This window comes from Petromyzon marinus, chromosome 27, assembly GCF_048934315.1.
Source record: "Petromyzon marinus isolate PM22_M1 ecotype Great Lakes invasive population chromosome 27, UKy_Petmar_22M1.pri1.0, whole genome shotgun sequence".
NCBI lineage: Eukaryota > Metazoa > Chordata > Hyperoartia > Petromyzontiformes > Petromyzontidae > Petromyzon > Petromyzon marinus.
The window spans coordinates 1,127,225-1,150,336 of record NC_133693.1 but is presented as its reverse complement, the minus strand read 5'-3'; the positions used below and the strand labels follow the sequence as shown (position 1 = coordinate 1,150,336).

Sequence of the window (23,112 nt, the reverse complement as noted above, 5' to 3'; positions counted from 1 at the left end):
GGTATTTCTCTGCGATGTAAACCGGAGGGGTTATCAGGCCACTTTAAACCCTCCCTTGACCACCACCACCACCACCAACAACAGCGACGACGACTGAAAGGGCCAAACGGCCCCTCTGTTCCTGTGGACGCGTGACGCCTGTCGGAGCGGCGCGCTCACTGACCCGATGGGCCGCGACACGAGCAGCTCCACCAGCGGCTCGGGCTTGGACTCCAAGATGATGTTGTAGACCTCCTGGAAGGTGGCCCCCTGGAGGGACTGCCCGTTCCACTCCAGCACCTCGTCCCCTGGTGGCACGTGGCGCCGCGGTTAGTGCCCGCCACGTTGTTTTGGGGGCCGCGTGGGGGGGGGGGGGGTCAGCGATTTAGCGTTGAACAACATTGGCCTCCTCAGTTACATTTACCTTACGTTAGTGGCGAGTTAAACCCGGACCGGGCCTGGGTTGTCCCTCCCCACCCATCACCAACCTGCAATAAGCTTCTTGGCGGACAGAGGTCCAAGAAGCCCCATGGCCGACATGGCACCGGGAGGTCCCTATCTGGCAATGGATTAATATACGGCTATAAATTGTAAAAACAATAATAATGCATACGCAAGGATCGCATGATGCTTCCCAACATGCATTTGTTCTCAGAAGTATTCTATGAGTGATAATAATGGAAGTGCTTGAGGAAGCAGTGCGTGTGTAGGCCGCGGTCAGATAATGGGGCTGGGATAGTGGCTCTGCGGGGAAGGCTGCGCCTCAGCCAGCCAGCCAGGATGCAAGAGGGAGGGTCAGGATGCAAGAGGGAGGGTCAGGATGCAAGAGGGAGGGTCAGGATGCAAGAGGGAGGGTCAGGATGCAAGAGGGAGGGTCATTTACACAATGGAATTGTCTATGGGTTTTGGGCAACACCTTCAATCAATCTGGCCAGTTTTATTTTAGTCCCTAATTGCAAAACTATTTTATACAAAAGTTGTGTTACTCTTGGATCATCTTTACTCGAGCTAACGTGCCCCCATTACAGACAAGCCGACAGACATTTTCAGATTAAGTTGAAAAGCGTAAAAAAATATAATACAATCGTTCTGTAATGACATACTTGACTGGGACATTAAAGTCTGCTATCTCATTAAACAAACCAGCTACAAGCCCATCACGGTACAACATATATAAGGCCTTTGATAAAAGATGAGAAGATCTGGATTCGAAAAGATGTAAAATTCCTATCAAAATGCGGAGCCCGCTTCGAATGACATGGCCACGGGAATGTTGTGTTTAGTCTTCCCATCCAAAGTAGGGCTGAACGATTCATCGATTTCAAACCGAAATCGCAATTTGAAACAATGCGATTAGCAAATCGCAAAGGCTACGATTTTTTGAGATTTGAAAAGTCCTATTACTTTCTTATTGGAATTGTTTTATTATTATAACTTTATTTATTTAACTTAACCATTGTTAAGTCGAAACGTGAGAATTTTTATTGTTTTATATATTTATTATTTTATTGTTTCCCTTCAACGTGACTTTACCAAAAGCGCTAAGAATATTATTGTTACATGTTTGATTGTTCTATTTCAATTAAAACATTTTAATAAATACATGTTGGAAGCAATTCATATCTTTTAAGTTCTCATCCTCGCATTAGAATAGAAAGAGCAGCTCAAAATTTGATGGGATCATGCGGTAATGCTCCATCACATGTTTTAAATCTATTGCACAGTGAATATTGAACAGAAGCTTGACTTTAAAAAAATGTAGTCGCAAATCAAATCGCAATCACAGCATCAGAAAAATCGCAATTCGATCTTTTCTCCAAATCGTTCAGCCCGAATCCAAAGCATCTCCCGACAATGACACAACACGCCTGGTGTGCGAGGCTCGGGAGCCGCTGTGGGATGCGGCTTGGCGGTACAGCGAGCGGATCGCGGTCCGACGGGTTGAAAATTAAAATCCCGATTGTCGGGGCTGACTCGGCCGGCCAATCGCCCCGTGGGTTCGATGGGCTAACGCGTTGTGAGGAAGTCAAAAGTGGTTGTCCTATGGATAGACTCACCCCCGCTCTAGAAATGTAGATTTTCCACGACTAGCACAGAGCTGTAAACGAGAGGTGAGCACCACCCCCGGTTGCTCGCGTGCGCAGGAGATCACGTTGACGTTTGTGAATGTGGGGCTTGGCGCGTGTGCCATTCCAGGCAGTGACACTGCATTACCCTGCCTCTTACGAGTTCACTGTACGTGTAATTTTTAATGATGCAGTGCCTGGAACACTCTGTTCTGCGACCGGAACACTCCACTCACAGATTAAATTAGTTAATAGGAAAACAAATGCGCTGTGTGGGCATGCGATTGTGCGGGCTGGCTGGCGAACGCGCAAGCAACGTCCCTCTCGCAAGGATGCTCTTTGCCGTGGAGCCGCGCTTGGCACGTTTCAGCGTCTTGCGAGGTGAGGGAGCGTTTTCGTTGAATGCGTGTCACGCCTCCCGAGCAATGTGAGCGCTGTCCGTCAATGCGACATTGATATCGCTGAATGTGTATGCCCTCGCGCGTGTGCGTGATTTATAAACTTTCGATCCGGCTTACCTGCACGCAAGTGTCCGACAATGTCGGCAAGACTGCCCTTTTTGACCTTCGTGATGAACGCGCACAGTTTCCCAGACTCGGTCATTTTCCCGCCGACCACCTGGCAGCAGATAACGTCGCAAAACCTCTCTGTTAGCTGAACAAGGGCCAGCGAATAATCGAGCGGCTAGCGAGTGCGCAAAGCGACGTAAGCTGCACCACGACCCGCGGGGCTGAAGGGGCATAGCGGCGGGACTGGAACAGCACGGCGAACTGTGACGGGGCCTGGTGCTTTGTAGAGGAACAGCTGAGCTACCAACTGAGGGCTCAGCCTGCCCTCTAAATGTTCAGAGTCAACTCGTTTGATATACAAACCATCTGCAATGGTTGGGAGGAACTGGAGAATATACTAAATTTAGTAGAATTAAGCGAGGGCATCGCAGCCTTTGCTCATATACGCAGGGCGTGAGAGCTACAGCAGAATGCCCTACAAACGCAGATCGTCTCGTTACTCATTCTGCCCCTGAGTTGGTGTATGCCCCCCTATTTAATCAAGGTCGTGCAATGAGGCTGGATGGACCCATTTAATTCCTTGCGCCAGGGCCCATGCCAAGCACGAGAATCCACTGCCAGCAGCATCAAAGAAAAGCCATTCGTTATTTCCAATATAATATCTTTACATAGTGTGAACATTTAGAATCACCCCAACACAAAATGTCAGTTATGTATGTTACTCGACGTTATTGAGTTATGTAAAGGCCTCCCGAAGCTACCACCACCTTGGGGGAAGCCTTCATTCAACAGTGGATTGACCATGGCTGATGATGATGAATTGAGTTACAATACTCTCCTGGTGAACTGTAGGGGACCGTCCAAATGCAAATAAATTTATTGGTGAAAGCTCACTTTGCCAGTGAAAAGGAAGAGCACTCAGGCACGGTTCGTAGAGGCATTCATGTTTCACAATAATAAGGATAGTGGCATTCTCAGACGGGCCCTGTATGGTTTGTCCAGTTCCATTCTTGAACATTTGGCCTGCGGGAGAAAACTAAAATACCGGGAGAAAACCCACACATACAATACAGTAACACTCAAAACTCCACAGACAGATTCAAGAATGCATCTTTGTACTGTCATCACTTGGCCATAGCGTTGTCACCAGAGGTACAAAAAAATGGACATATCGTGGGCAGAAGAACATCTCACGGTACCGTTGGAGGGGAGAACTCCACGTCTTGATTACACAACTGACAAGACCCGGGATTGTTGACGTCCCGGGAAGACCAACGGATTTCAGTGTGGCAGCTTTCTCGACAAGAGGACGATCCTCGTAAACTAGGGCACGTGGCGAACCCCGCCTAGCCGCCTCGCAAGCAAAGCCGTCACCGTCTCGTGGCTCGGTCACGTGGGAGCGTCCCTGTATTTGTGCAATGCGGAGGGCATGAGGGGGAGTGGAGGTATTCTGCAGGCTCAGTGAACAGTATCGCCACTCCCTGCACTTGCCTGTTGTGGTGCTCTACCTTTCTTTGCCAGATGGTCTAGAGAGAGCTACACTCAGCAACCTGCTCCCATCTAATCAGCTTTAATTAGATATTGATCTAATGCTAAGCCCCCTGATACACTGTGGCAACCCACGAGCCAGGCAAAGCTCCCCAGTGGGGAAGGAGGGGGGGGGGGGGTTAAATTAAAATGACAAATCGCCATTGTACCTGCACGGTATTTTGGTATGGAATCTGTACGCACGGCCCATAACCTCCGGCAGACGAGAGTCTGTGTTTATTACGCATGTATTACATTTATATGTCAAAGTGGTACAAAAAGTGAAAGGTCCAGCCCCGCAACTGCTTGCTGATGCCACTGCTGCCGGAAGGGCCTGCACTGCAGAGAGCTCCAGACAGAGCCCCTCCACGAGGGAGGGTAATTCGTCCGACTTCATCACGATGGCCAAGGCGTCCTTGGGAGATGTGGGAGTACCTAAAGTTACCCCACCACATGCATTTTGCCAATCGAATAACGCATTTATACTGCTGGGTGGACAGAAGCGTGGTGGGCGGGTTTGAGAAACTTCATTCATGTATCCGATTGAGTATACACTGAAGTTTACCTTTGATATGCAATGTCTATAAACATATTGAACTTAAGTAATACTATTTAATACAATAATAATTCAGAGCCTTTTGTCAATCCACTCCTGGGTGAGGCCTCCCCACGGCGTGCCGGCCATGGAGGTTTTGTGACCATACTTCACCACCCTGGTCAGTGCACGGGTTGGGGAAGGGCTGGGAACAGAACCCAGGTCGCCGAGTCTCACAGTGCAGTGCGCTGACCACTGCTCCTCCAATATGGGACCGGATCACATACAAGCGTTTTGTTGTGTGTTGAATGTTTCGCGGTTCAACATTTGGATGGATTCTGACTGATAATAGAGATTTCTCTCTCTCTCTCTCTCTCCAATGTTCTGGATGACCAATATGTACATAACCATCTGTTTTACCCGGGGCTAATTGTGTCGCTATATGTTTGGCTGCCTGTACTTTTTATGAGAGCTGCCGAATACAGATTGACCGCGATAATCCTGCAGTCCGTTGCTTTGATGATTCCTCCACTCTGCATAGCCCCATGAGTCAACGGGTTGTTCGGCACCACCTGGGGTGGCAAACACTACCAGTGTCCACCATGAGCATTACCCACCACGGGACCAAGTCCAGCATGGGCACTGTCCACCATGGTTCAGTGCAGAAGGCAAGCATAAATACCATCTGTTTTATAGACACACTTCATATGCGTTTTCATATAACCCAGATGTTTCACATCACGTTCGTCTTTTTCCAAAACAATATTCTCTATCAAACATACTCCAGCCTCCCTCAAGAATAAAACCATTTTAGATAATACATAAAAAAGCAACCACAACGATCCTGCTATCACATTTTTGTAATCCAGCCAAAAAAATCATCGTGAGCATCTGCCACTCTGGGGGGGGGGGTACCGATAAGTATATTTTTTGAGGTCAACGACAGCAGCTTGTGTCTCGTGAGAAGGCGTGTGTCCCCCGTGTCCATCAGCTTGGTCACACTGCGACTGGGAAGTCGTGACGTAGCTTGTCTCCTGTCCACGTCTAAGACGTAACAGCGAGGGCGGTGAACTCCTCGAGGGCATCGTCCTGACTTTACGGTGGAACGCAAAATTCACGAGCAAACTCGACTAAGTGCAGGACGCGGGTGCGAGCATTTTTTTAAAAACGTATGGCTGAATGCCGTCCAGCTGTTATGAGTAAAGTTTGGCACAGAAGGCGTCACACCGGACCTGTGTTGCCAACTTGTCTGGTGACTACCTCGCAACAAAAATGTGCTTTCTGGGATGAAGACATGATGCAGAATAAGGACCAAGTTCAGATGCGTACTGAGGATCCTGTATCAGTAGTGCAGCATGTGCAATTCTTGATCAAATGTCCGGGGATATCTAGAGACTTTTTAAAGGTTCGCTGACAACTTTCGCCTTTAAGGAGTTGGCACACACAAACTCTGAGGACCTCAGACTTTAGGAAATTGTTGGCACCAGCTCATCACGTGGCTGCCTTACTGCCTGTATGTGGTTCCTCGTGCCTCTGTGTATTTTACAATTTGAAATTATATTTGTATTCAAGTCAAGCTTAAGGATCTACAGAAACACAAATGCTGCATTATTTCAGTGCTCAGTAGGTATTGCCACCACTCTTCCGCTCAAAGTGCGACCGTTGCCTTACCTTGAGCCCCAGCAAAGCTCCCGAATCCTTGGGCATCGCGCTCTCGGTGAGCGTTTTGTTGAGAACGATCTTGCCAATTAGACGGTCGCCTTCATTGGACGGCTGCCAGGTCACTGGTTGCTAAAATTAAACCGAGAAGAAACATTCAGGCAAACCCGCTCTTAACGAGTTGCGCACATCGATTGCTTTTTGGTTGATGTAAACGCTCGTTATGCTTAAATGCACGCGGCAAAGAGCAGTCCAGACGTTCGAAGACATACGCATTCTATGTGTTTGTGTGTGGAGGGGACAGAGCGATTAAAGGAAGGTGCTACTATTACCATAAGTCTGGTCTGAATCCTGTTCACGCACTTAAGTGGCAATTAGTATATGTATCTGATGTAGGCCAATGCTAGGTCAATCCTACATAACATGGGTAGCGAGTAAAAGGCAAAGATGCAGCCCTGCAATGGCCTCGCTCGCACCACTGCTGGTGGAAAGGCCTCCACTAGGAGGCTATTTTGAACGATTCTTTCACACTGGTCAGACGCGTTAGAGTATCCACAGGTCACTCCACCACACGACCTCCCGATGTCGTTAACCTATTAATACCGCTGGATGGACAGAGGCAGGGAATATTAAGAAACTTGCCCATTTTTCAACTGCCATGCCTCGGCAATGGAATATAACCAGTGACCTGTCAATCACAAGTCCAGTGTGCTAACCATTACACCACCAGCTGTTTTGAGCGGTCCCATAATGTGCCAGCACTAGCCCCTATGGCATAAAGGAAGATTATTTAGCCTTAAGTGTGTGGGTAACAGAGGGTAAGAGTACACCAATACTCAACATACCTAGCTGTTAAGATAAAAAAACACAGTTTCACGACAAAATAATGTTGAGATTTTGTAAGGCTCCGGCTTTTCTCGTCAGAATTAATTGGAAAAGCTCAGCTGGGAATTCTCGCCCAGTCTGCAAAGAACCGGCAGTAAATGCTCAACGTGTCAATAAAACAAAATGTGCACTGAATTTTCCCACCTGAATTGGGAATTTGTCAGGGCAAGCAAATTTGGTCTCCGGCAGATTTGAAAACAAAAGGCTGCAAGCGCCGCATGCGGGATGTGTAAATGTTACTGCTGAGCCATCGCTCTGGATGTTACGCTTCAGGATGCGACCCCCGAAAATAAACACAGTGACAAGTAATCACTTAACGTATCTTTCAAAAGGGACACTGCAAGCCCAGCAGCCCATTAAATCCATCAGATGTCTGATAAAGGTTTATGAAGGTATGCATTTCTATATGAACGCTATGAGACAACTTTGCTTAAATCGCCATTTACAAAAAAGAATACTGAACATTATACAGATTTGCAAATGACGGCAGTGTGTGCTGTAAGGGTGAGAGTCGTCCCATTGTAGGATAAACAGAATACCCCGCTGTTAGTCGATACGTAGGTCACGTGGTAAAGTGTGGCTACTACCACCTCGTCCCAAGACGTCTGGGCAGCGTGGAAGAGTCGGCAAACATAGCCTCTCTGCCAGCAGCGGCGCAAGCAAGCAGTTGCAAGGCTGCGCCTTTACCACCCGATACAATTACACTTGCGGTGTACAGAGACACCGCAATACGCGGGAAAAGAGGTGCGACGTTTTTTCCGCGTTATCTAATTGGTCGAGGAACCGAGCCGCTGATCACGAGGGCGATCGGCGGCTTAACTAATCGTATAGGCAACCTCTCGTGATGGTGGCATTAGAGCGGTGTGTGCGGGATGTGGAGAGACTGGTGCTGAGCTCACCGCCGGAGTCGAGGACCCATCATTGTGCCAGGAGGAGTGCTCAAGCCAGTAGTAATCCAGGTTGCCTAAGAGCAAAACAGTATCACAGACACATACAGAGCGATAAATACACGTACACTCACAAGAGGACAAGCTATTCAAAAGGACGTGTTCAGCCCAATCATGCTTACAGTCTAAGTTTGAACGATACGTGCAAGAAATGTGACTTATCTCTGATAAGCTTACGTTTTCGGTAGTCCATGGGATCAGAACAAACATCTCATCACCTGAGATAACGACACTTGCATTGTACCAACATCTTTACATTGCCAATAAAAGTATTTTTTTTAAATAACCTTACTCAATACGTGTGTTATCACATAATCCGCTTGCATTAGCCATAGAGACAACGAGATAACTCTAAACAGTCGCCGCCTCTCGTGGTATCGAATGATGCTCGGGCACACGGACTCAAGACGACGAGAGGGATTTGCAATTCGATTATTCATTATTTAGATTATTCATTATGTTACTTTTCCTGTTACAAAAAATAAGATGGGAAAATCTGGAGCAGGATTCAGGCAAACTGTAATTTGTGCATTAATGCAATACTTATAAGTAACACAAATTAAACATGATTTTGTCAATATTTAAATTGATCAGCTTTAATCACACCGGACTACTCACGTTATCCTCTATTTACCGTCTGGTTCGTTTCGCGCGCCTTGCCTCTCGCGAAATAATACCGGACGCTCACAAAAGTGTGTCCAGGCTGCATGGCCGGTGGTTTTAAGAGCAGTTTGTAATATTTCCATTACGAAGACGGTCGCTCCCATTATGTAAGCGGCAGTCATGCTCGGCGTACAACTGCCTCGGTGTACCGGGTCCCTTTATAAAGAAGTCATTTGGATGGTTATTCAAGGTAGCATTAAGAACTAGGCTGTGTCCCTCAAGAATAAAGAGCAACATGAAAGATCTCTCATTCCCTTTTAAACCTCCGGCTGCTCTCTCTCCCCGAGCCTCCCGCTAGCTCACGACAGTGGAGAAGCAAAACCTGCGCTGGATTGTGCGCAACGTAAAATACCGCAATTCCAAATCAAACATCAAGGCGAGTATGGATTGTAAATTCCCACCGATTATCATTGGAAGATTGTTCATCCATTACTCACCTCGCACACATATTACGCGTATTGACCACGCGGAGGCAATTATCTGCAGTATGCGGTGTAATCAATGGATATGTGAAATTATTCAGCACCAACACTTATTCAGAACCTGGAGTGCCTTTGCATTTATGAGTTATGACTTTTCGATGTTAATTCCACAAGCCAAATTCTTTCCTCCCTGGTTAAGCGCTCCGACGTATTAACAACCAATAAACGGAGCTTGCTTGCTCCAGTCAGGCATCGATGCGCTGTGCAGAAGGCCACTGTCAAAAACGTCCCCTATTAAATATTTTTTTCCTTCCTTTTGAGGTAAGTGTTATTGAGGAATGAGATTGTGTGCTGTGTGCTTATGCACAGCTGCCAACGGCAGTGTCATACATCGCAGTTGGTTTTATTTTACTCGGTAGCATCACAGATCATTATCACCATCATCATTGACCGTGATCAATCCACTGCTGGATGATGGCCTCCCCAAGCCGTTGCCATCCCTCACGATCCTGTGAAGCAACAATCCACCGTCCGTCTGCTAGTAAAGTAGATACCAGTAAGGACGCGATTGGAACGTGTGATAAATGGGTACATCACAAACCTATTGTCGGTGCAGTGGATGGAATAGAAATGCACCATCACGTGAACTATGACCTCAGCCCTTACAAATTGATTGGCTTGGCATTGTTCATTATACTTCGTAGATTACTATACTATGTTTGAGTGTATAGCCGTGCTGTACAATACATCGTAATTTACTGTACTTTGTCAGTGCACTGCTAGATTGTCAGTCATGGGGGTTGTTTGACCATACTTCTCTGAGCTGGTAAGGTGCGGGTTGGCCAAGGCACCGGGGAGACCAGACCCGGTTCAAATGTCACTCGCCACAGATGTTAGCTGTGGCCAGGAATCAAACTCACATTGTTGGTTTCGCAGTGCATGACCTACTTCACTCCTGTTTCTTCTAAAGCTCTACTGCACCTAATACTTCATCGCGAGCGTGGTGTTAGCACTAGATTTAAAAAAATATATTGACTATCCATTTTCACCACTGATAATTGTTTTGAGCATTAATACATACTGTATTAAAAGTGCTGTGTTAATATGAGTTGTTAATATGAATCTTGATATGTTGTTCATTCGTCCGGTGTATGATGTTCAGTGAATTATTGCACACCTCGGTTGAACTGCTGGTTTGTTAATAGGCAAATGAACAATCATTTATCAGAACAGAGGGCATACTAGTGTGTTGATGAAGTAGATGCCTTCATGAACTGGAGAAACGGTAGTTTAAAAGGATGACTATGGAATATTCCAATCTAGAAACCTTTTAAACATTTTAATAAAATTTACATTATTTTCATAGCATGTGTTATCGTGAAATTTTGATTTAAAGCTTTCGTGACTGCAGGGATTCATATTCTTGGTTCTTTCGGTAAAGTCACGTAGAAGGGAAACAATAAAATAATAAAAATATAAAACAATAATATTCTCACGACGTTTCGACTGCAACACAAGCAATCATCATCAGGTGTGAAAACCACAGCAAGAAAAATTGAAAAAAGTGGCGGTTTTTTTTAACGTTAGCATCACGGAGAGCGATTTGGCAGTTATTCAGATGGACGAGTCCATCTATGTTCGGAAAAGAGGAGGGAGGAGACTAAAATAATGGATGCGGTCTGAAAGCCACCGTAAGCGTGAACAATCAATTAAGACCCGAAAAGGTTTATCAAATCATTCCAATGATTGCTAAGCCAGAATCCATCTTCTCGGTTGAAATTGTCTCTGTGTTTGTATATGTGGATAGCCTCATGAACGAATCTCTCATGGTAGCCAGATGGCTTGCAAAGAACCTCTGTCTTGGAGAAGTCAATGTCATGTGAGCCTACTGAATTATAACAGTGATCTGCCACGGCCGAGGTGTTGGTCCTACCGTGTTTTAGGTCTGCTTTGTGTTCACGAATGCGGTCCAAGACATGTCGTTTGGTTTCTCCAATGTAACTACTACCACAGAGGCAACTTAGTTTGTAGACGCCAGGGTACGGTATGTCCGGCATCACATCTTTTACAGATGGAACCAGATCACGGATTTTATGTAATGTGTTGAATCGGACCTGGATCTTGTGTTTATTCAAGGCCGAAACCGGATTCCCACCACCATCCATCTCAGAAGAATTCCCTCATCAAGACTCTGCACCATACAGCCCAATGCATATCCGACCAGGAACACATAGCCAGTGAACTCAAGCACGTACACCAAGCTCTTCTAATGGTTACTCCGACTACACAATCCGCAAAGCTATCACTCCAACCATGAAGAAGGACCCTCTTGAGGAGCCTTTCAAAACCATCACTTTACTCTACATTGCAGGGATCACAAAAAAAGATCTAAAAAATCTTGAATAAACACAAGATCCAGGTCCGATTCAACACATTACATAAAATCCGTGATCTGGTTCCATCTGTAAAAGATGTGATTCCAGACATACAGTACCCTGGCGTCTACAAACTAAGTAGCCTCTGTGGTAGTAGTTACATTGGAGAAACCAAACGATATGTCTCGGACCGCATTCGTGAACACAAAGCAGACCTAAAACACGGTAGGACCAACACCTCGGCTGTGGCAGATCACTGTTATAATTCAGTAGGCTCACATGACATTGACTTCTCCAAGACAGAGGTTATTTGCAAGCTATCTGGCTACCATGAGAGATTCGTTCATGAGGCTATCCACATATACAAACACAGAGACAATTTCATCCGAGAAGATGGATTATGGCTTAGCAATCATTGGAAGGATTTGATAAACCATTTCGGGTCTTAATTGATTGTTCATGCTTATGGTGGCTTTCAGACCACATCCATTATTTTCGTCTCCCCCCTCCTCTTTTCCGAACATAGATGGACTCGTCCATCTGAATAACTGCCAAATCGCTCTCCGTGGTGCTAATATTTAAAAAACCGCCACTTTTTTCAAATTTTCTTGCTGTGGTTTTCACACCGGATGATGATTGCTTGTGTTGCAGTCGAAACGTCGTGAGAATTGTATTGTTTTATATTTTTATTATTTTATTGTTTCTCTTCTACGTGACTTTACCGAAAGAACCAAGAATATGTGTTATCGTGCTTAGAATGCAAATATCTGATCAAATAAACCTCAATAAATGGCCGGTATATTCTTATATCCGATAAAGAGTACATGATTATGATCATACATTGGAGCTGATTAAGTGGTTATCATAGCACTGTAGTTTTCAGCCAAATTGTTTACTGGACAAATTATAGCATTAGGCAAACATTCTGTGAACGTATTTATTGCAGGAGAGATGTGGCTTTTAATGTAATACATTATTGCTTCTGCACTTGCCAAGAAAAATACAAATTGGTTAAAATCACACGAGGAATCTAAAGCCCTTTGTCAATGCACTGCTGGATGACGGCCTTCCCAAGCTGTCGCCACCACCACCTCTCGCGATCCCATGCTCTAACAATCAACCCGGCACCTGAACTGGTTTCATCACTCCATGTCCACGGTGGCCGTCCTCTCGGACGCATTCTGTTCATCGGCTGCCACTCCGTTATTATTCTTGATCACCCTGGTACCAAGATATCCTGCCCAAGCCCACTCACTTTTCTTATTAATTCGAATTATGTCATTAACCTGAATATATTCTCACACATTCACTCACACGTTCACGTACCCATGAATGCGTAGAAAGATAGCAGTGAATGATGTGAAGTAGCCTGCAAGTTTCATTGCCGATGCGCAGCATCATTTTTAATTGGGGGAAAAAAAAAGTAATTTCGCGGGATGATTATCAAAGTAATCATCCATTAGGAGGGGAATGGGAGCTCGCGCTCCACATTCGCTGGTGATTGAAAAGATATGGCAGCAATATTTGTGAGTGCGTGGTGCCACGAGGCACGTGGAGTCGAATTAGTTCCCCGAATCCGTGCCACTCTGGGAGGTGCTGGCTCAATGGCTCCACGTGTGGAATGCTCACTTATCATAAACATGCCACCAAGCCCCCGAGCTGCCCAAATACAGAAGTGTTCTGCAAATCGTAATGGACGGAGTCCCACACAAAACATCCTGCAGATTTCTACGGGGAATAAAGAGCCAGCTCATGGTTTTGCTCGAGAAATAAAAAAAAATAGAGTTTTGGTTCCCTTTGGACTAAACAATAACACCTACTTCGCTTAGAACAGCCAAGCAATCATGAAAAACTTGTGTACACCTATCTGTAATCGTTCTTCTAAAACCAAGCACAGGTTTCGCATTCAACATAAAACATTAATGGTTAAAAAGGTAAAGGTGTTGCCCTGAAAGTGCTTGCTGCTGGAAAGAAATTGCAGAGCTGCAGAGAGCCACTCTAGATGGTGTTCGGCCTACTCTTCCACACTGACCACACATCTCGGAAGAGGTGGGAGTACTCCCACGTGACCCTGCCGCCGCACGCGGCAGGGGCTCCCATTTGGTCTGCTGGTGAATTTAACAAACCTGTCCATCGTCTCGTTCATCGTATTGTGCATGATTCCACACTACACCATGCACGCCAACTCCCATACATCGCATTGCTCGTGATGGCATCGATTTCCATCCCTGTTTTAATTCCTGAGCCCCGTAGCTACAAGCTTTAATCAAATACACTGCATTTCACAATCTCCCATGCATGTACACATTCACCAACAGCCTAGGCCTAGCGCGTTCTCCCCTCATGCTCCCATCCCGTGGGTGTTCATCCCTCCCACGTGCAAAAAGATCGTTTCATGGGCGACAGATGGCAGTGCACAGAATTGCATTGTACTGTACCTCTATGCATCCACATCTACGCTCCCTGACTATGCCAAACCACGCTGACCAGCGTGGTGAAGTACGGTCTCATAGCCCCCAACCCCACTTCGATTCTCACGGTGTTTTGAGGCCCTCACCCAGCAGCAGACTGACGAACGAGCTGTTTTAAGATACTTCTTCCAGATGGTAAGTCTTACCATTTGAGCATTCAGGACGATATATTTCTGGCAGTCCAGCAGTGGATTTACGAAAGGGCCTTATACGTACAGATATAACAACCCTTTAAAATGAATTTGGCCCAACAATAAAATGCAGGATCCTACGAGACAAGAGTGGCAAGGCTCAGCAAGGCTCTTCTAGATACATAAATCATTTCCTTGTTATTATACGGCAGCATAATAATAATAATGTCGAATTCAGAAAGAACAGCAAGTCTCTCAGACTACAGTGACCTCAAACACTTTTTTCTCTCTCATATGTAACATGAAACGTGGGCTATTTTGAGTCGGATTGAATTGTCATATTTCTGGATTGTTGAACCACGTTCAAATCAATTCAGAGGTTTTGATATCGGGTGTGCCATGGAATGTGATCTTGCAGTGTGGTCCCGCAAAACATTTGCAGACATTTGAACACGGGTAACTCTGTTACTACACGAGTCATGTTGCATCGATACCCAAGAGACCTTTAGCAACATGAATTTAATGCTGTAGGGCAGTTCCACAAATCACTCAAAACCTCGACGTGAAAATTTCAAAAGAACCCCAATGATACACGTGGCGTGTCATTTAGAAGGTAATTATCTCCAGTTTAAGAAAAATACGGCTTTGTTATGAATGAAAACAAATCATCGCCATCCCATCATGGACGGAGGAGACAGTCGGTCCGAGTATATCCGACACCACCGTGACACTTTATGAGAATTTATCTCCGATCAATAAATGTGGACAGATGATTTCTATCTGAATTACAGAATTCCTAATTGGTTGACGTACTAAGCCGACGCCAAAATCCGCTTCACAATTACACGCGTGATTGCCCACTTGTTTAAGCCTGAAATGTACATCTGAAACTGTGACACTGGCCCCTATCGCTTTTCCAGATGCATTGTTGATGAAGCCCTCTGTACAGTATATAGTTGAAATGGTGGCTAGAGAAGCCTCTATTTTTTCCCACTATATTGACATATTTGAATACTTGTAGCTCAAATTATTACAACCAATGAGAGTCCTGACAAACGTTGTGAATGTAATGACGTACTAAGAAGAAGTAGAGCTGGGATGTTGGTTTCTGTTTTTGATTACCGTGACATTTTAGTCCTGTTTTGTTGCATTGGCAGTGGGGCACAAGCACAAATAACCAACACGTCCATCAATAACTCTGCCATAAAAAGGACAATGTATGTAATAGGTGACGTTCGGGGAAATGGGCGTGATGCTATAAAGAAGGGCCATTTCCTGAAACGTCCCTATTCTATATCTATTTGATGCATGTGTTGAGATCTTCTAAGAGTTCAGCCTCATCTGTATCACTTTGCATGTCAAACAGCACTCGCCTGTCACGTGGCATTTTCAGCTGCAATTGATTTCCAGACACCTCAATCAGGCACAGACACCTAACAAGACAGCGTGGGCAGTGGGCGACTAGTCGTTGAGGCATCTCAAGAACCATTTGGTACAAATCGACGCCTCGAATCGCAGAGATTCCTTCGCCGCAAACGTCTCAAGAGCTGAATGACGGAGAGCAACCTCCACAGCAGATGTTTGCAAATGAGCACTTGCTCGCGAGTGCGACTCCTATCGCAGACGTCTCTCTGTAGCGCCCGTGCGGCTGCGTTAGACATGAGTGCGGCTGCGTTAGACATGAGCACGACGTGCCGCCGTACGTGCGCGCATTTGCTTCACAGACACGGAATTGTGAATATTTTTCAGAATCGCAAGAGGCAAGGGGGACTGTACTGACCGCAGCAGTCGGGAGACGGTGGACATGGCAGCGGCTGGCGGTGGAATACGGCTGCTGTAAGCAAATACCGACCGGAAAAAAACACAGCGCGCACACAGCATTGGATCACATCGCATCCTCCCAACATCCGCATGTACACCCTGCACACTGGGATTTTGTTTTTCTTCTAAATCCCGGCATGCATCAAAACGCGACATAAATAACGAGGTGCATCAAGCAACAACGACGACGCCAACAACGCATGGGCGAAACGCACGCCGTGAATGCTAACAGACGACATCCTCAGCAGTCCCTACAAATGGCAGGCTAAAAATACACGGCAAGACGTATCCAGCATTTAAAACGGTTACTCAATCGTGCATTTATCCGAGCAGTCTATTCGGCAAAATTATATAACACGGTGTACTAAATAGGTGTATAAACACTCGTCAATATTATGACTACACTATATACGCAAATATAAATGTAACAGCTATTCTGAATCCGACAGCTTAAAAATGAAAATATAAAAAAAAAATCCGTCGATGTCGATACCACAGCACATTTCAGCACCAGGCGCTGTCCACACACACCCTGGCTCGCCCCGTTCCACTGTACCTGAGTGCAACGTGTCTATGATCAGCTGTATAAAGCCGGAAAACATCGCTTGCGGTCGGACGCACAGGCGGGCGGGTTTCGTCGCATCAGAGGAAAATTCCACGGGAAATGAAATGTGAGAACGAGAGCAGCAGTGGCGAGTGGTGGCGGTGACGGAGGATCTGGCCAGCAGCAGCAGCAGCAGGGTTTTCGCGCGTCCTCGCCGATGATGCAGCTAACATCGTTCCCTCTCGGAGACTGCGAAGCGAATGGCCGCGAGGACCGATGATGCTGAGGTCAGCACGCCGCAGTCCGGGGAGCATTTCACAAGGCCTGCCATGGAGCTGACAGTACCTACGTGCGTGCGCGCGCTTTGTACGTAGGCGCAACCCTGCGGTGTCAATAACTGGCGGACCCGCGCACGAAGAAGGGGGAAAAAAAGACGCTTAAAATTCAATACCCTAGTGTAAAAAAAAAATCAAATCGGCTCCGTCGCCGGCTGTATGCGTGCCCTCCACCCCCACTGCCCCCCCCCGCCCCCAACACGGCCAGGGCAGAACGTGAATTCTCGTAGTCAGTACTGCCGCTCCTCGTTACAATGAGCACGGCTGTGCCATTCAATCAGCACATTAATTATTCATGATCCTCCCGGTTTTTTTTCTCTGAGCCTTTTAACGGCTGCCGCAGCTATGGTCTTCAGGCACAGGCTCTCTGTGATTTTTTCATATTTAATTATTTTTGTTATATTTTTAAGGCTGCTCCTTCACTCCCTCCTCCACCACCACCACCATCCCCTCATATTCCTTCTCCACCATCCCCTCCCTCTCCCTCCTGCTCCTCCACCATCCCATCCTTTCCACGCTCAGTCACGCAGGCGATGATAAAGCTGGCGTGCAATTGACTTGGGAAGGGACCATTAGCGGCAGAGAGGGACTGTGATGTAGCGACAATGCGGGCTGGATTATTCATCTTTGGAATCGCGAGCGAAATTTTTAGACCAATTAATTACTCCGTGCTCGTGAACGGGGGCGCCTTGCCTACGGTCGCCCGTATTTCATCTCAGCGGCGATTTGTGTCACAGCTGCCGCATTGGAAAAAATGCCCCCCCCCCCCATCCCTAGTTGTGTTGTTACCACGTGCGCCTCCTTAACGTGGCAGTGTCAGTCCACCGTTGAATGGGGCAGCGTGCACGCGAATTTGACGCGCCATAAAAATTATACGGCAGAAATCTAATTAGCGGAACGTTTTGAATCGGCGCATAAATCTAGCGGCGAACTTATTAATTTCCAACCTCTGCAATGTGCATAACGTTTGTATAATTGTCCCTTGCTACGGCAGTCTCGTGGAGAATTAAATGTACGGTAACTTTGTGTAAGAGACCCCGACTACTCATGAAAACACAGAGGAGCATTTGCATCAACTCCCCGACGCGAAAACCTTTTCTTTTGAGAGAACACCGCTCTCGACATGAACCCGGGTCGCCGTTCCTGTAACGGTGATTGGCATGGTGCTCCATAAATTCCTTCCGTGTCCCGTCATGCGGAAAATGTTGATGCCTCCAAAAGCTGACCGCACACGCAATTTCAAAAGAACATTTCTTTAATGCCCACTGCTAGCTGCTTACGCCGAGCTTAAATTCCGTGACAATCATAAACAAATGAGTCACCTGGACCAGCGAGCGATTTCAGTACACGTCGGTTTTGATTTTGATTGGAGGTCACAAGTAACGTTTGAGTCGGGGGGTTTAATTAAGTATTAAGACATGATAAAGAGCCAATGCACAGCACTTCCATATAAAATAATAAGCAAATGCATCAAACAGCTCATTTCCGGATTTGTGCTAAAATGATGGGCTCTATCCCCGGGAAATAACGAGTTTTATTTTGCAGTGGAAAGGAACAGCTCTGGGCTTTGGAAGTGGCTAATTTACGCTTCTGCATCACTCCGCTGCAGCGAGACAAATGTGCCTGTCCGGTGCTTATACATTGGGCTTGATGTAAGGCAGACTGTCAATCACCCTCTTGACTTTACAATACCCTTTATATGGGTAAGGTCAAGAGTGCCGTGGAATGGTGGGGATCCAGTGGGGTGGGGGCCCTGGGGACATGGGGGAGAGGCCGGTGATACGTGGTCAGGCTAATATCATTTTAAGTGGACCGGTTCTGTTTTCTGCTAGGCAGTGTGTCAACAAAGTGTTTCACCATCAATATCAGCAGCAGCGGAAAGCAGCATCAGCCATGGTCAATCCACTGTTAGATGAACGCCTTCTAAAGTGTACGCCCTCTCTCGCGATCCTGCAATTTAGTAATCTGCCTAGCACCCGCAAACGATGCTGATTTAATCGCTCCATCTCCTCGTACGGCGTATTCCCAGAAGCATCCCTTCCCTTATAATTAGTTACGTGTTATTAAATGTATTACTGTGGCTGAAAATGTAAAAACAAATATAGAGTATATCATCATTATTACACTGCAGAAAACAAACCCCAAGTGTAATGGTTTACTTTGATAGACTGCGTGCAAGATCAAGAATTACAAATGCGCACAAACAGCCAGGTAAAAATAAACTTCATATACAGAGAGTAAAACAAAAACATAGCAATCATACATTGACTGTAAATGGTAAACACACAACATCGTATCCAAAGCTATGCATTTCTAAAAATTACAATAATGCAGTGGCTCCATTAAAATGTGTAGAATGGGTCATTTATCATCACGCCTCTACATATTGACTGGAAAATGCTACATTGAGAAACATTATTGAGCTGGAGGATGCCGTATTGAGTGAAAAATCCCATTTTATTTGTGTGAACATAGCTTTTGTATGGTGGAATTTAGCCTTAAAATAGCATCAGCAAAAAAACTTTTAAATCCATCAATATTCACAATGCCCCTTGCAGCTTAGCACAAGTCATTATCACACCTTAATATATGTCTATGTAAACTAAGACTGCTTGACAAACAAATACAGGACAAAGATCCCCCGTGTAGCCTTAACCGACTGTTGGAGCAAGTGCTGTTAGCAAGCAGGGCCTAAGAACGCCAGCATGACACACGAGGGGGTTGGTGGCCAGAAACCGCACCCGGCCGCCTTTGTATCCCCAGCGTTGATATTTACACACTGCACCCGGTACTCATTTGAGGCTGAGTTGACCTAGGGGAGCGCATCGCCCTAACCGCTGCACTCACGCTCCTTGACACACACACGCGCGTGCAATACAATCACACAACGCAGACGCCTTTCACACAGTGTAAAACTACAAAGGTACCCCAATACACAAAGATACGTCAATAAATAGGACGTGTGCCACTGTGTAATGGTGAGCACACTGCCTGTCGTATGCATGTGGTATGCATGTGTGCACCACGGTTAGTCGGTGGGCAGGTCGCGTGTGGTGGGGTAAAGTATGGGTACTCCCAACTACCCCAAAACGTCAGGCCAGTGTGGGTGAATTCCCTCGAAGGGGGCCTCTCTGTAGATCCCTCTGGCGGGGGTGGGGGGGGGAAGGCTTCGGTCAGCAGTGGAGTGAGCAGGGTTGGCGACGCATGGTGCGAAAGAAGTTCAACATTCAGACAGTGGAGTGGACAAGCAACCGTACCCCGAGCTGTTTACCCCCTCGATAAATGTGTGTCTGGTTCTACTGCAGACTGCCAGTGACGCAGAGAAATTAAGTCCGGGGTCAACTGACACTACCAAAAACTAGTGCTGATACAATCGGTAAATTACGTTATTTGAATATTAATTGTAACTGATTACTTTGTTGGAAATAAAACCTCACATTTATACTGCGCTCTCACGAAAAATCTCAGAGCACAGAGCCCCCTATTGGCAGCTGTCCCTGTGTGGCACAAAGTGGCCCAAGAGCTCACTTGGGGGTATGCATTCGTCTGCCAGTAGAGGGCGGTGATGACCGCGCGTGAATAACTTCAGGATTCGTTTTTTTATTTTCTGGCAGACCTCGCTTAGCGCTCAAGTTGCGTTGTTTCTGGAGAAGTGGGCACTCGTAGAATCGGCGCTGAAAGGTGTCGTTATACCATTGTGTATATGGGGATGCGTTCCCAACAGCGTTATTTATTTGATATGAGCAATATTTGAGGGCTTCATTGGGGGTATAGGCAATATCGCTAATAATACAGATGGTAAACGTGATTTCATAATTAATTAATATATATTTTTAAATAACATCAGAAAGTATCATGTGCTGAACTTGTGAGTGCATTCCATCTTACTCCCCCGACAAGGCACCGGAGAGACATGAGGTTGGAGGAGCTGCTGCTGCTGCATTCCCAGTCCGGGTCATTCTTAGAGAAGACCTTCAGGACCTCCGTGATCGTAGCGATACCCTCAGTCTGCATTTATGTGTTGATGTTTCTTTTAGGTGGAGGCTGAGACGCTAGCCTGGTCTCATGAGCTCTCACCCTGGCTAACATTTAAAGAAAATAATTAATAATTAAATCGATGTCATCGCGTCGACGAATCGTGCATCGTGGCGGTTGGGCTCTGGTTGGCTTGAGAGCGCACGTCGCTCTGATTGGCGGAGCGAATGAAGGGGGCGGGGACGTTTCCTCGTCCAGCGCTACTGCCCCGTGCTCTCACTCGTCAGCACTTCATGGATGTTTTTTGATTTCCTTAATTTTGTTCGTAATAATGTTCTGCAGGACAAAGAGGGCTACAACAAAGCAGTGTTCTACGGAGTCGCGCTACGCAAGGTCTTTAGCTACGGGGGGAATGCAGGAAAACCCAGAGGGAACCATGTAAACCAGGCGAGAACATACAAACTCCACATAGAAAGGCACCCTAGTCAAGAATCGAACCCAGGGCTTTCTTGCTGTGAGGCGCGAGCGTTGCCACTGCACCACCACCCTGCTGCCCCTCCGGAAGGCAGGAAACCCCCTACAAGGCACGCCCGACGTTACGTGCTGGATGCTGATGCCATCCCCTTCCGTCAAGCGGCACGCGTGGAAACAGAGGGGAGAGTTACATTTTTTCCTTTCCAATTATGTTCTGGTTATCCCATTCGTCCAGTGATCCAATCAATCATCTGTTGAGTAGTCAATGACTTAAATAATTAGATATCACAGCTGGAGTAAAAAACCCATCCTATAATGAATATCGCATACGTTGACGCTGCCATTATCACCCGCGATGAGAGTTTGCACCGATAGAGGTGCGGACAATTGTCCACACGGCGTAACGGCGGCAGTGGCTAACAATTTTGCCGCTGCTGCGCTAGACTTTCCCTCGGCCGGAGAGGAAGGGCCGGAGAGGAAGGGCCTTTCTATTTGCCTACCTGTGAGGCATTCATTCTATTTGCCTACCTGTGAGGCATTCATTCTATTTGCCTACCTGTGAGGCATTCATTCTATTTGCCTACCTGTAAGGCATTCATTCTATTTGCCTATCTGTGAGGCATTCATTCTATTTGCCTACCTGTGAGGCATTCATTCTATTTGCCTACCTGTAAGGCATTCATTCTATTTGCCTACCTGTGAGGCATTCATTCTATTTGCCTACCTGTGAGGCATTCATTCTATTTGCCTACCTGTGAGGCATTCATTCTATTTGCCCACCTGTGAGGCATTCATTCTATTTGTCTACCTGTAAGGCATTCATTCTATTTGCCTACCTGTGAGGCATTCATTCTATTTGCCTACCTTTGAGGCATTCATTCTATTTGGCTACCTGTGAGGCATTCATTCTATTTGCCTACCTGTGAGGCATTCATTCTATTTGCCTACCTGTGAGGCATTAATTCTATTTGCCTACCTGTGAGGCATTCATTCTATTTGCCTACCTGTGAGGCATTCATTCTATTTGCCTACCTGTGAGGCATTCATTCTATTTGCCTACCTGTGAGGCATTCATTCTATTTGCCTACCTGTGAGGCATTCATTCTATTTGCCTACCTGTGAGGCATTCATTCTATTTGCCTACCTGTGAGGCATCCATTCTATTTGCCTACCTGTGAGGCATTCATTCCATTTGCCTACCTGTGAGGCATTCATTCTATTTGCCTACCTGTGAGGCATTCATTCTATTTGCCTACCTGTGAGGCATTCATTCTATTTGCCTACCTGTGAGGCATTCATTCTATTTGCCTACCTGTGAGGCATTCATTCTATTTGCCTACCTGTGAGGCATTCATTCTATTTGCCTACCTGTGAGGCATCCATTCTATTTGCCTACCTGTGAGGCATTCATTCTATTTGCCTACCTGTGAGGCATTCATTATATTTGCCTACCTGTGAGGCATTCATTCTATTTGCCTACCTGTGAGGCATTCATTCTATTTGCCTACCTGTGAGGCATTCATTCTATTTGCCTACCTGTGAGGCATCCATTCTATTTGCCTACCTGTAAGGCATTCATTCTATTTGCCTACCTGTGAGGTATTCATTCTATTTGCCTACCTGTGAGGCATTCATTCTATTTGGCTACCTGTGAGGCATTCATTCTATTTGCCTACCTGTGAGGCATTCATTCTATTTGGCTACCTGTGAGGCATTCATTCTATTTGCCTACCTGTGAGGCATTCATTATATTTACCTACCTGTGAGGCATTCATTCTATTTGCCTACCTGTGA

General features: G+C 46.2%; 1 protein-coding gene across 6 annotated transcripts in view; it reads right to left on the bottom strand.

Annotated features, from left to right (window-relative positions):
- Nucleotides 1-23,112, bottom strand: part of LOC116946672 (regulating synaptic membrane exocytosis protein 2-like) — an 81,635-nt gene that overhangs the window by 35,910 nt on the left and 22,613 nt on the right. For 2 of the 6 annotated variants that reach the window (XM_032961854.2, XM_032961855.2), the window contains exons 6-10: nucleotides 15,950-16,003; nucleotides 8,060-8,124; nucleotides 6,288-6,407; nucleotides 2,564-2,663; nucleotides 164-287 (exon numbers count right to left, since the gene is read on the bottom strand). In XM_032961854.2, the coding sequence (XP_032817745.2) occupies nucleotides 164-287; nucleotides 2,564-2,663; nucleotides 6,288-6,407; nucleotides 8,060-8,124; nucleotides 15,950-16,003 (463 nt within the window). Of the gene's footprint in view, nucleotides 1-163; nucleotides 288-2,563; nucleotides 2,664-6,287; nucleotides 6,408-8,059; nucleotides 8,125-15,949; nucleotides 16,004-16,546; nucleotides 17,054-23,112 lie in introns of those variants that run through there. The other 4 variants (XM_032961858.2, XM_032961859.2, XM_032961856.2 and 1 more) reach the window with 4 other exon arrangements.